This window comes from Boleophthalmus pectinirostris, unplaced genomic scaffold (assembly GCF_026225935.1).
Source record: "Boleophthalmus pectinirostris isolate CB_2022bp ecotype Guang Dong unplaced genomic scaffold, ASM2622593v1 HiC_scaffold_19, whole genome shotgun sequence".
Taxonomy (NCBI): Eukaryota; Metazoa; Chordata; class Actinopteri; order Gobiiformes; family Gobiidae; genus Boleophthalmus; species Boleophthalmus pectinirostris.
The window spans coordinates 40,015,744-40,028,580 of NW_026571140.1; the positions used below are offsets into that span (position 1 = coordinate 40,015,744).

Sequence of the window (12,837 nt, forward strand, 5' to 3'; positions counted from 1 at the left end):
ATATCACAAGTCAGTAATTATTAAAAAAATCATACTAGGACCTGGATCAGGCCACAGCAGAACATCTGAAGTTTGCCTTTCACAGATCACACTGCTCTCTCTCTGTGTTTTACTAAAATGTGCGTGATACATTGGTCAGTTCTATGACGTCTGTCCTGCTGGAATCTGTAAACAAGGACAAAACAGGGACAATCTCCAGCAGCATAGAAAACTACAGGCCAGTTGCATTAGCCAATGTGTTCTCAAAGGTAAAGAAATAATACTTCTAGGCTGTATGTTCAGAAGGCTGAACTCTATGTTTCTGTGCTTCATAGATGCCTCGAAAGCCTCTGATCGCATCAACCATCATGGCAAACTGTTTGAAAAGTTACAGCAGTGAAGTGTTCCCCTCGTTTAACCTGGGCTCTACAGTTTTGGCATTCACACCAAACAATGAAAGTCAGATGTGGAACTGTCACCTCTGAACCGTTTTCTGTGACAAACGGGGTGAGACGGGGCGGAATCCTGTCACCTCTGCTTCTCAGTTTGTATATGGACGATTTATCCCAGAGATGAACACAGTGTAAGACAGACTGCATGATGGGAGATCGACTCTTGAACCATCTTGAATAAACTGAGATTGTGCTAAGACTATGGAGAGAATTACGAGATCAAGTTTAACTCCAGAAACAGTGTGGTGATGGTGGTGAGGACCAAGGAGCACCTAAAGACTGTTTCCTGCTTTTTACTTGTCTGATGTGCAGCTTTGTGTTGTGGATAAAGTCAAACACCCCGGTCACACGTTCAGGAGTGATTTCAGGGATGATGAGGAACATTCAGAAGCAGCACTGAAAACAGTATGCACAAGCAAATATGTTAGCACCGACATTTCAGAGAAGTGGAGGAGAGGAGCAGCTGAGGTGACTTGGGCATCTGTTCCGGATGCTTCTTGGGCGCGTCCCTCGGGAGTTATTCCGGGCATGTCCCATCAGGAGGAGGCTCCAAGGAAGACCCAGGACACGCCGGAGGGACTGTGTCTCTGGGCTGACCTCGGAACACCTCAGGATCCCCAAGGAGGAACTGAGGAAGTGTTCGGGGTGAAGGAAGTCTGGGAGTCCCTGCTTAGACTGTTGCCCCTGTGACCTGGCCCCGGATAAACTGAGGAAAACGGATGGATGAATAGAAATTTTAAATACAATACAATAAAATACAGGCATTGTGGAAATGGCTCTGTTCAGAACCTACTGCACCACTCTGTACTGCCCTCTTGTGGTCCAGATATAGTCAAACTAAATTTAAGAAGCTGTAGGTTACATCTAATGATGCACTTCATGTCCCGATGAAAAGCCAGTTTGCCATTTGTGCAGAGTAATGTCACTACGTCGAACACTGTGATCAGAAAAGTTGTGTACAAGTTTATGAAACACCTTGAAGAAACCAGTAAATGAAATTAAATCTCTGAATTTCGTCAACTTCAGTGGTTATTATTTATTTTTAAATGTATTAATCTCAGTTATCCCGAATATCTTAAACAGTATTTCATTCCATTCAGATCCTCTTATAGTTTACGTCACGCTGATCAGATATTTTTGGTTGTCCCAAGAGTCAAAAAACAAATTGGAAAATACTCATTTAAATATAAAGCTGCTTCTGACTGGAACAATCTTCCCTCATCGATTCGTGCATTAACTTCTGTCCCTTTATTTAAAAATGCTCTGGTTCAACATTTACATAACCCATGTCATTGTTTTTGATTATTTTGTTGAATTTTGTTGTTTATCTTGTTGTATCCTGTGATTATCTTTGAACTCTGTTTATTATTATTGTTATTATTATTATTTTATTAATTTTTTTCTTTCAAATTTGTTTTATTATGTGTGAAACAGTCAAGCGTGAGTGAGTGTGACTGTGTGTGTGTTTGTGTTGATTTTGTTGTTTTGATGCTTATTTGAATGTATGTCTCCTACTGTTTGCCCGACTGCATCTGTCTTTTGTTGTTGTATTTACGAGGACCCCCTTGAAAACGAGATGGTGACACATCTTGAGGGGCTTATCCTCCAAACAAATAAATTCAAGATTCTAATAAAGCCTGAGCAGAGCAGTGTCAGGTTCACTTCTGATCTCTGGACAATAGACCATTATTACTGTTTTTATTTGCCTTCTGTCTGTTTTTAAATGTTCTACACGGACCCACTGGAGGCTGAAGCTTGATCGATATACAAATTAAGTTGCCTCGCCTTTGCCTTCTTAAAATCCAGCCATGTCAAAGATAACTTGGGCATCCATCACAAATTCATGTTTATATATAGTCATGCATTTGTTGTACAGTTGCTTAGTAAAAATTCTGTCTGTATCATCTGTCCTTCTCTCTCTACCCCCTGTATGTGCCCAATGAAAAACTATACATGTAAAACTTTTATATTTTCAGATTTATTTAAGAAAACAGTAACACAGCACAAACACAATTATAATTTGTTGGTTAAATGAACACTGTGTAACTTTTCTGGTATTGTTTTGTATGGCTTTAACCTTTTATATATCTTGCAATTCAATTATAGATGTTTTAATTGCTGAAAAAATCAACTGAAAACATCCCATGATATTATAATTAAGGGCCCAGAATTGGATCCTATTCCTATTAAATTATATTAAATACATTTTTTTGTCACTGGGCCTGTTAGTTTAATGTCTTGAGGTAACTTCTAGGCAAAATAATAACATCTGTGAGAAGTGGATGGTGGACTTTCTACCAGGAAAGTTACACAGTACACCTTTAAAGGCTTGTTGGAAAGATTTAAGCCTTAAATCCATGTTTTCTGGCCCATTTTATTCCCTTCCAAAGATTAAAAACCGGGATGCACGGATCTGATACTGGTTTTCAGTTATTGGCACCGATACTGGAAATCGCAGGATCGAATACTGGCTTCAAAATATCAGTTCAGACTAGGGATGGGCATGATTAATCGATTAATCGATAATTGATCATTAAGAATTTCATCGATTACGTTAATTTTAATCGACAAACCGAATGTAGGTTGCTGTGTGTAGTGTGACCAAACAGGTGTGTACATGTGTCTCTGCATCAGAAGGAGCGAGACACAAACAGTCGGTCAGTCTGTAACGAACCGAAGCACAAATGTGTATTTAACGATGACTTGAACAAGAAATTCCACGCTTTCTGTTGCGTTCGGGACAAGTGTGAGTCCATGTGCACAAAGCAGCACATATGTTTCAGTGTCCAGTGGGAAAAAGTTTTACCAGGTGAGAGTCGCGCAATGTCGATGATGAGTCCCCACCTCCCTCCCCCCGTACGGTGTCCTGGTTTTGACAAACACAAATCTGGTCACACTAACCTGTATTCACCTGAGTCATGTCTTTTAATCCAACAGAAATTGACAGCATCAGCGACACAAGAACTGTAGTTTTATCTTTGCTTAGTTTATGCAAATTAGTGATGCGGTTTTAAGTTTTGTTTCTGTGAGAGTTGCGCAAAACTGAATTAAACACATTATAATGTCAAACGGGCTGATGTGGCTCTAGAGTCGTTACAGTTTATATGTCGTAAAGTTGAATTTATTTATGCAGATTAATAGTGCAGATAGTAATAATAATGATAATCATTTTAATATAAAAACGTTAATGATTAATCGATAATCGATCGTTAATTATTCCGACGCTCGATTAAGAAAATTTCATCGAATGCCCATCCCTAGTTCAGACGATATCCTGGTTGGACAAATACACTGATGTAATAAAACAACACACAATAATTTACTGGTCGTAATCAACCAAAAAAGTCTCAGAATGTTTGAACTTTTATGAATACAAAGTTGTTCTGTAGTTACAGTTGCATAACACATTTTATAACACAATCTTATTCTATTTTTGTTGTAAAAGGAAATAAATGCAGTTTTCAGTCTCAGGCTCTGGTATCAGTTAGTATTAGTTGGTATCGGCAGAGATTTAAAGCGATAGTATAAGTAGTAGGGGTCTGCAAAAATAGCAAAATATCATTATCATATCGTTTAATGTGATGATACGGTATCGATATTGGTATTTTATCGTGTATTTTACCTAATCATTTTAGTACAGCGCTACAGTTTTGTTGCTTGATCAGAGGAAGGAAACACATTTATGTGACACATTTGATATTTTCAATGTTTTGATGATTAAAATCACAAGAAGTGATTTAACAAAGACTTTTAGTGTCACAACCACAGTGTTGGGAAGTTTACTTTTAAAATGTATTCCCCTACAGATTACACACCCCAAAATGTAGTTTGTAACATAATCCATTAAATTACTTAAAGTGAGTAATGTAATCTGAATACTTTGGATTACTTGATTTGTTGTAGAGAAGCAAAGACGAGGAAATCTTCATAAGATGTTTTGTCTGATAAAAGAAAATAAAAAACCCAGACTTTACTTAACAGTATTAAAAATATTATTGATAGAAGAGGAGGAGACACGGTCCGCATAGCATGATTTAGTCCTGTTAAATCCTGTTTTAGACCTGGTTTAGATCTAGTTTAGACCTGGTTTAGTCCTGGTTTAGACCTGGTTTTAGACCTGGTTTTAGACCTGGTTTTAGACCTGGTTTTAGACCTGGTTTTAGACCTGGTTTAGACCTGGTTTAGACCTGGTTTTAGACCTGGTTTAGACCTGGTTTAGAACCTGTTTTAGACCTGGTTAAGATCTAGTTTAGACCTGGTTTAGTTTCCAGCAATGAGTGGAATTGCGGAAAAACAAAACAAAAACAAACAACAACAACAAAAACAACTGGAAAATCCCACTGTGTAATCCATTTATTTCATCAAAGTAACGGTAATTCAATTACCACTCACTGAAACAGTAACTGTAACTGAATACAGTTACTCATAATTTTTTGTACTCTGATTACGTAACTCCAGTACATGTAATCTGTTACTCCCCAACACTGCACAGCCATGATTTAGCCTTTATTTTTTTATTGAACTGTATTGAATTGAGTTGAAATATATCGTATTGAATCAAGCTCAATGTATCGAGGTATGTACCGTATTGGCAACTTCTTAATGATACCCAGCCTTAATAGTATCTGGATCGAGATCGAAATTGGAAAAAAAAAAAAAAAAAGACTTGGTGCATCCCTAAAAAAAACTTCATTGGCTCATGTATGATGATAAATATGAGTGTAAACTTTGCTCTGAAAACTACAGTGACACAATATTTACAAAACATGTAGACTATTATTGAATACAGTGTTTAAAGGCCGCCACACACTACGCCATTTTTCAGTCTAGGTCAGGAATCAGAATGCACTAGACGGTTTGCAAGAATCCCAGAAGTTGTAGACCGCACACCGACCAATCAGTGAAGATCTGTGAAGCCATGACGTCAAACTCGTCACGTCTGTCTGGGTCCCTTTTGTAGAACAGCACAACAGTAAACAAAGCATCGAAATGAATGTACAGTATTTTCTGGGCTATTAGACGCTCTGGATTATAAGACGCACTGTCATTAAATGGTCTATTTTCGAACTTTTTTCACAAATAAACCGCACTGGACTTTAAAGGAAACACAACAGTTGGATGGGTGAGTGGTTTTGTTTGTTTGTGGCGTTCACGGTGCCTCTGTGCTTTGTTCAGTTGTGGCGTGTAGGGAGGGTGCTGGATTGTCGGTGTGTTCCAGTGTTGGGAGTAACGCGTTATAAAAGTAATGAATTACAGTAATGCATTGCTTTTTTCTGTTACGCAGTAATGTAAGGCATTACAGGGGAAAAAATAGTAATATTTTACTCGGTACAAATGTGAGTAACGCGCGTTACAATGGTTTTTTAACCTGGATTGAAGTGGTGGGTTTTTCTTCATACAAATTCGCTAAAATCACCGCGATATCAGCAGCGGTGAAACGCCAGAGACGCGGCCGTTTAGACCCTTGGTAACCGCGGGCGAAAGGACCGACGCAGAAGTCTACGCTGCTTAGACCTGGTTTAGACCTGGGTCAGTTCTGGTTTAGACCTGGTTTAGAGTCCTCCGAAGTGCTGTATGTTTGCACGTTTTCTCCCCGACAAAATCCACAATGTCGATGAAACATTCTGCACCGACAAAGTCTCTTGCGCTCGCACCCAAAAGGCAGAGGAAGATGTAACCATCGCACAAAAAGTTAGACTTCTGAACACGCTGAAGGAAGGTAGAAGTTACGCGCTGTAGAGTCTTGCACGGGTCGGGTACCTGCAAATAGTTGCTGAAATCAGGGCCACGAGCCCGAGCAGCAGGGTCCATAAAGCGCGATCGGGTGACAGCCGCTCTTACCTCCGTGAGGTGTGGAGCAGAGCCGCTCCTTTCTCCTGCGGTCACCTTCGAGCCCGTCCCTACAGTGAGTCCTGTTTTAGTCCTAGTTCAGTTCTGGTTTAGTCTTGGTTTTGTTCTGGTTTAGTTCTGGTTTAGTCCTGTTTTAGTCCTAGTTCAGTCCTGGTTTAGTCCTCCTCTTCAGTCCTGGAATCAGTCTGAGGTTAGTCCTGTTATAGTCCTGGTTCAGTCCTGGTTCTGCTCTGGTTAAGTCCTGGTTTAGACCTGGTTTAGTCCTGGTTCAGTCCATGTACGGCGCAAAAGTTAAGCATCTTCGCAGTTATTTTGGTGAGAGTAACTTAAAGTAATGCAATAGTAATATAATGCCTTACATTTTTAATGCAGTAATATTGTAATGTAATGAATTACTTTGAAATGACAGTAATAAGTAATAAATAACGCATTACAGTTTCAAAGTAACTTGCCCAACAGTGGTGTGTTCGCAGTGACTCCGTTGTTCAGTCGTGTCTAGAAGTGGCACATTGCGCCCGCTTTTTCGTTCCATTCCTCGTCCCCGCGTAGAGTGTCTGTGGGTGTTTTTTGCCGTGCGGTCGCTGTCTGCTCCGTGTGTGTTTGCGTGCGCTGCGGGTGGTGTGGCTTTGTGGTTTACTGAAGTCGTACAGGGACACCGAAGAGGATTCGTGTATGGGGCACTCTGGATTGTGGTTTTTTGATGGGGTTGGAGGCTTAAGAGCGCGTCTAATAGCCCGGAAAATACGGTAGACGAAGACATTCTGTGTTGGCAACGATTCACGAGATCGAGGATTTAAAGCCGGAACAAAGAGAATGTTTGATGAATTTTTATCAAGGGAAAAGACGTTATTCCCCTTCTTCCTACGGGATTTGGAGCATTACATACGTCACGACCAAACAGCAGCGATTGGTTAAATAAAAACAGTACCCGCCTACTGTCGAGCGAATGAATCCTGCGAGGATGAAACCGGATACTGCGCTTCTGGTTCAGGTGCAAAACAAAACTGTGTTGTTATTATTTGTGAAATGAGGTGCAATACTTCAGATACATGATTTTTGGCGATAAAGTTCACACGAAGTAAAGTCACTATCGATAATCCGCAGTTTCACCTTGATCCGTGCGCTGTGTGGCTGTAAACCGACACACGTGAGGAAATACTTTCTCTTAAATCGGGCAAATTCTCCTGTAGTGTGTGGCGGCCTTTTTACATTTTTAAAAACAACTACAGTAGCCTCAGAAGGACATGTACTAGTATTCAAAATGAGCTTGTATTCAAATGCATTTATATATTTATCTATGTGCATTTTGTCCCCAGTTTTTGTCCTGTGTTGACACCTGCAGAGAGTGTTGAAATTGTCCAAAAAAAATGATCAAAAAAACACAAAATATTATTACATATCAACAAAACGATATAAAAACACCTCCACGATTGGTTGTTTGATTTACAGTGCAGATCTTCACAAACCAATATGGAACCTTTTGACATATATTCATTTCACTCATATTTCCATTATTTACATTTGTACAACGTTTAAATAAAATAGTGCGCAACAAAATAAGGCATTTAAACACACTGTAATAATAATTGTCCAGTGATATGATAAGTGCACTGTACAGTAGTTCTGTTCAAAACATTTAAAGGTCCAATATTACGTAAAATTGTCTCTTGTGAGATTTAAGTCGTGTTAGAATGTTGTTTCCTCCTCAAAAACAGACCTAGAGTTGTGTTTTGTTTCATTCACATAAGTTTGAGTAACACTTTATTATTATTAAATGCTCTGTTCCACCTTGTGATGTCATGGAGTGAAAGTTTTCATGTTAACAGCTCCTTTTAACTTTAGTTCAGTGGAGATTGGCAATTCCAGGGTTGAAAAAAAAAAACATCCAAATGATTCTAATGAAGGTTTAAGGGGTTGAAAACACAGTGGAGCACTTCCTGTATATGAATACCAGCTCGAGTGTCCCCCTGGCTCGAAAGTCCCAGCTCAAGTGTTCCATTCTCTAAGCGGGCACTCCGAGCAGTGTTGGGAAGGTGACTTTTAAAATGTACTCCCCTACAGATTACAGATTACATACACCAAAATGTAGTTTGTAACGTAATCCATTAAATTACTTAAAGTGAGTAATGTAATCTGAATACTTTGGATTACTTGGTTTACTGTAGAGAAGCAAAGACGAGGAAATCTTCATATAAGATGTTTTATCTGATAAAAGAAAATAAAAAGGCGAGTCTTTACTTAACCGTATTAAAAATATTATTGACAGAAGAGGAGGAGACACGGTCTGCATAGCATGGTTTAGTCCTGTTAAATCCTGGTTTAGACCTGGTTTAGTCCTGGTTTAGACCTGGTTTAGTCCTGGTTTAGACCTGGTTTAGTCCTGGTTTAGACCTGGTTTAGTCCTGGTTTAGACCTGGTTTAAGTCCTGGTTTAGACCTGGTTTAGTCCTGGTTTAGTCCTGGTTTAGTCCTGGTTTAGTCCTGGTTTAGTCCTGTTAAATCCTGGTTTAGACCTGGTTTAATCCTGGTTTAGTCCTGTTAAATCCTGTTTTAGACCTGTTTTAGACCTGTTTTAGACCTGGTTTAGTCCTGGTTTAGACCTGGTTTTAGTCCTGGTTTAGACCTGGTTTAGACCTGGTTTAGTCCTGGTTTAATCCTGGTTTAGTCCTGGTTTAGTCCTGGTTTAGTCCTGGTTTAATCCTGGTTTATCCTGGTTTAGACCTGGTTTAATCCCTGTTTAGACCTGGTTTAGTCCTGGTTTAGACCTGGTTTAGTCCTGTTAAATCCTGGTTTAGACTTGGTTTAGACCTGGTTTAATCCTGGTTTAGTCCTGTTAAATCCTGTTTTAGACCTGGTTTAGACCTGGTTTAATCCTGGTTTAGTCCTGTTTTAGACCTGGTTTAGACCTGGTTAAATCCTGTTTTAGATCTGGCTTAGAACTGGTTTAGACCTGGTTTAGACCTAGTTTAGTCCTGGTTTAGACCTGGTTTAGTACTGTTAAATCCTGTTTTAGATCTGGTTTAGTCCTGGTGTAGTCCTGGTTTAGACCTGGTTTAGTTCTGGTTTATTTCTGGTTTAGTCCTGTTAAATCCTGTTTTAGACCTGGTTTAGTATCTGACAATGAGTGGAATTACAGAGGGGAAAAAAAACAAAACAAAAAGGGATATAGCCCCAAATGTAAAAAAAGGAAAATACAGCAGTGTAATCCATTTATTTCAACAAAGTAACTGTAATCCAATTACCACTCACTGAAACAGTAACTGTAACTGAATACAGTTACTCATAATTTGTACTCTGATTACGTAACTCCAGTACATGTAATCTGTTACTTCCCAACACTGGCTCCGGGCGCCCCCTTCTCTTGAGCGGCACACGGGGAACTGCTGAAGACCTTCTTATCGGCCTTTAGTATCTGTTTTATTGAGTTAGAAAATCAGCTTCTATATCATGATAAAAATGAAATGTAAATGTTGCGAGACCAAATGTCAGGCCTTGTTTATGTCACTTTATCGATCTTCCTGAAGCTGCACACTTTTTTCAGTTTGTAATATCAATATAATCCTCAATTGCTCCCAGAAGTTGAGTATGAAAACGTATTTTAAATCATTTTTTCTTGTTACCCATGTCCTACAGCATCTGTAACTTTTGATTTGGGAAGAAATATTAATTATTTCTTTACCTGCTGCCATGAAATTAATTTGTAAGCAGCGCAACACAAGACACTTAAAAAGCCACTGAATTTGTTCAAAAATCATTCAGAATCACTTTGAGGAAGATCTTAACTATGTATTTCATTAAAATTTCTAAGATAAAATCCTGAACACTTTTATTGAGAACACTCGAGTAATTTGACAAACTGTATTTACTCTATTTTTCATCATTTCTGCCTGTTTTGTTTGTATGTATGAACAAATGTGTTGAGATATATTTTAACTTGCATGTGTAATTAATACAATATATATATAATGGAAAAAAAAAGGTTTTAATTTATATGTATATAGATTAACTAACTTTCATAAAGGGTGCAATTCGGGGGACTTTCCAGCTTGGTGACCTTGTAGCCAGGAGGATTTTCCAGCTGATTCGTACCACGTGACATCACAAGGTGGAACAAAGTTTTCTGTCTGAGAGAAAAACTCAACATAAATCTTCAGGGTTTGTGAGTTAAACATGTTAGAATGAAACAAAACACAACTCCAGTCTGTTTGTGACGAGGAAACAACATTATAACACAGATCAGAATACAGGCTCTTAAAAAAAAACATGAATTGCTTTACAAAACAACACAAAATGTAAAAAGTGCAGTGTTTAACGTTTCTGGTGGAGAAATGCTTGTCTCCATGGAGATGTTACTGGTCCGCATCTCCAGAGAGACGAGCACCATCTGCAGTTACGGGATAAGTTTACAGTGGAACATTTCAGGCTGCAGTAACATCTCCATGGAGTCGAGCAGCTGGTGTGTGTGTGTGTGTGTGTCTGTGTCCTCCATCAGAAAAGTTACACAGTGCACCTTTAAAAACAGGATAATACCACATCCTGAACGGCACATATTTCTGTAGGTGATTCTCCTGTCAGCTCCTGTCTGCTCCTGTCAGCTCCTGTCAGTGTGGGCCTCACTGGATCCCTCTGAACAGACACATGGAGAACACCATCGCAAAAAGCTGTGGAAGACAGACAGAAACATTTAAACTTTATACCAGTGCATGGAGTCCAGGAGCCAGAACTCAGCGCTGTTTTGTGGACTGGGGTCAATATTTGCTGAGGACAATTTCCAAGGATAATGTGGATGAGATGCTGCAGTTTAATGTCCATGGCGAGGAGAAAATTCAGTTTGTCGACTGGACAAAAGTGAGTTTGGTTGAAGACGTTCCGCAGCTCATCTAAGCTGCTTCTTCAGTTCTGGTCAGACGCTGGTGGACACTTCCTTATATCAGTCTGCAGGGAGGAGCTAACTACACTGAAACTACTCTGAAACTAACACACCTACTTGTTTACAGAATTAGGTTTGAGGATGGAGTTGTAAATAGGAGATAGATGGTGTCTGAGGATTCTCTTTCTTAACAAAAAATGGCTTCTTTCACTCCCCTCTCAAAACAATTCTTAAAATCTGTACCTCGCTAGTTAATTTGGTTGAATGTCTTCAACCAAACTGACTTTTCTCCTCGCCGTGGATTCTACCTGGACGACTGAGGGATTCTTCACACGTTTAATGTGCAACTTTACACGAGGTGAAGTAATAAAGTCTTGTCAGTACTTTCGCTGTTTCCTGAGTTTGTATGTTGGGTTTTTGTGTTCTCTGCCCCTGACGCTCTGTTTTATTGGTTTTTATCGTAGTGTTGCTGATGTTTGGTGCACACAAAGACACAAAGTCGGGTCACGCCTCCCTGAACTCGGGAAGAAGCAAATTGCAGCCAAAATCTGGAAAATTCTCCTGTAGCGTGCGGCGGCCTTTACTTTGCTCCCTTTGTCTTACTGTTATTTTTCTTTAATGATGAGTTTGCATTTTGTTTTGTTTCAACTCCACGTGGATCAAGCCTCAGATTTAGTTGAAGAGTGAATAAAATGTTTCTGTTATAGTCACATATAGAAGGGCAAAAGGCGAAAGTGAGGACCGCGGCGTGACAGTCATAGTTTTGCGAGGATTCATGTGGTTCAGAGGGAGGTCGTCAAGGCGGGGGGGCACGTCAATCACGGACAACTTCCCTCATGAATATTAAAGAGCTGAGTCTCCTTGTACCTGCACATGTAGTGGCGGAATATAAACACAAACAAACACACAGACACAAACGCACAGCTCTGCACCGAAACAGTTCGGCACGAATACATGAACCGTTACAATCCTAATAAATCGATAAGTGAGCAGGACACAAAAAGGAAGCAGGAGCAACGGGGGATTTTCTACAAATGTAGTAAAAGCATAAATATATACGCATAAATATATTATGATAGAACATATATAACACAGAACAAAGTCTGCAGTTTTCTCCCAACACCTCAAAGAGAATGAGAGAAAGAGAGAGAATGGAAAAACAGAAAAAAGAATCAACGAGAGAGAGGACTGTACATAAATTTAAATGTGTACCTCTATAGTGAGCACAATAATGGCCAAAGCTCCAGCAGAGTAAATGTAGGTCTCAAAATAATCCACGAGTGACGAGTAACAGCCCTGGAAACGATAAAAGAAGCAGCAGAGAAGACACATTTTCAGAATCATAAAGTAGTGTTTCATTAAGCTTTAAAGTTAAGTTTTCTGGTGGAGAGTCTGTCAAATGGGAGGAAGCGGAAATGTCGTTCGTAGCTGTTGTGGCGTAAGAGAAAAGTTGCGGCAAAGCAGCGAGGCGGCCGAAATCGTCCCATCAAGGGCTACGTTTATACGATGACGGGTTGAACATAAGACATAAAAAGCGGCGTCGCGTCTTCACTTTTTATTTCGCGTTTAGATGAGTGTTTTCGGGAGTAAATCTGCGTTCATACGGTGACGCAAAAGTGTGTGGAATTTGATTGTGTATATTTGTATTTAAAGCAACAAGAGCATCTTTGGACATACGGAAGTTTTC

At 39.5% G+C, this 12,837-nt stretch overlaps 1 protein-coding gene across 1 annotated transcript in view; it reads right to left on the reverse strand.

Moving 5' to 3' along the window:
• Positions 1-10,874: 10,874 nt before the first annotated feature.
• The window catches only part of LOC110168046 (tetraspanin-18-like), a 34,210-nt gene continuing 32,247 nt past the window's right edge, over positions 10,875-12,837 (reverse strand). Inside the window, exons 8-9 of the mRNA XM_055154667.1 lie at positions 12,363-12,484; positions 10,875-10,941 (exon numbers count right to left, since the gene is read on the reverse strand). Coding sequence (XP_055010642.1) covers positions 10,894-10,941; positions 12,363-12,484 — 170 coding nt within the window. The 3' untranslated portion in view covers positions 10,875-10,893. The remainder of the gene's footprint in view (positions 10,942-12,362; positions 12,485-12,837) is intronic.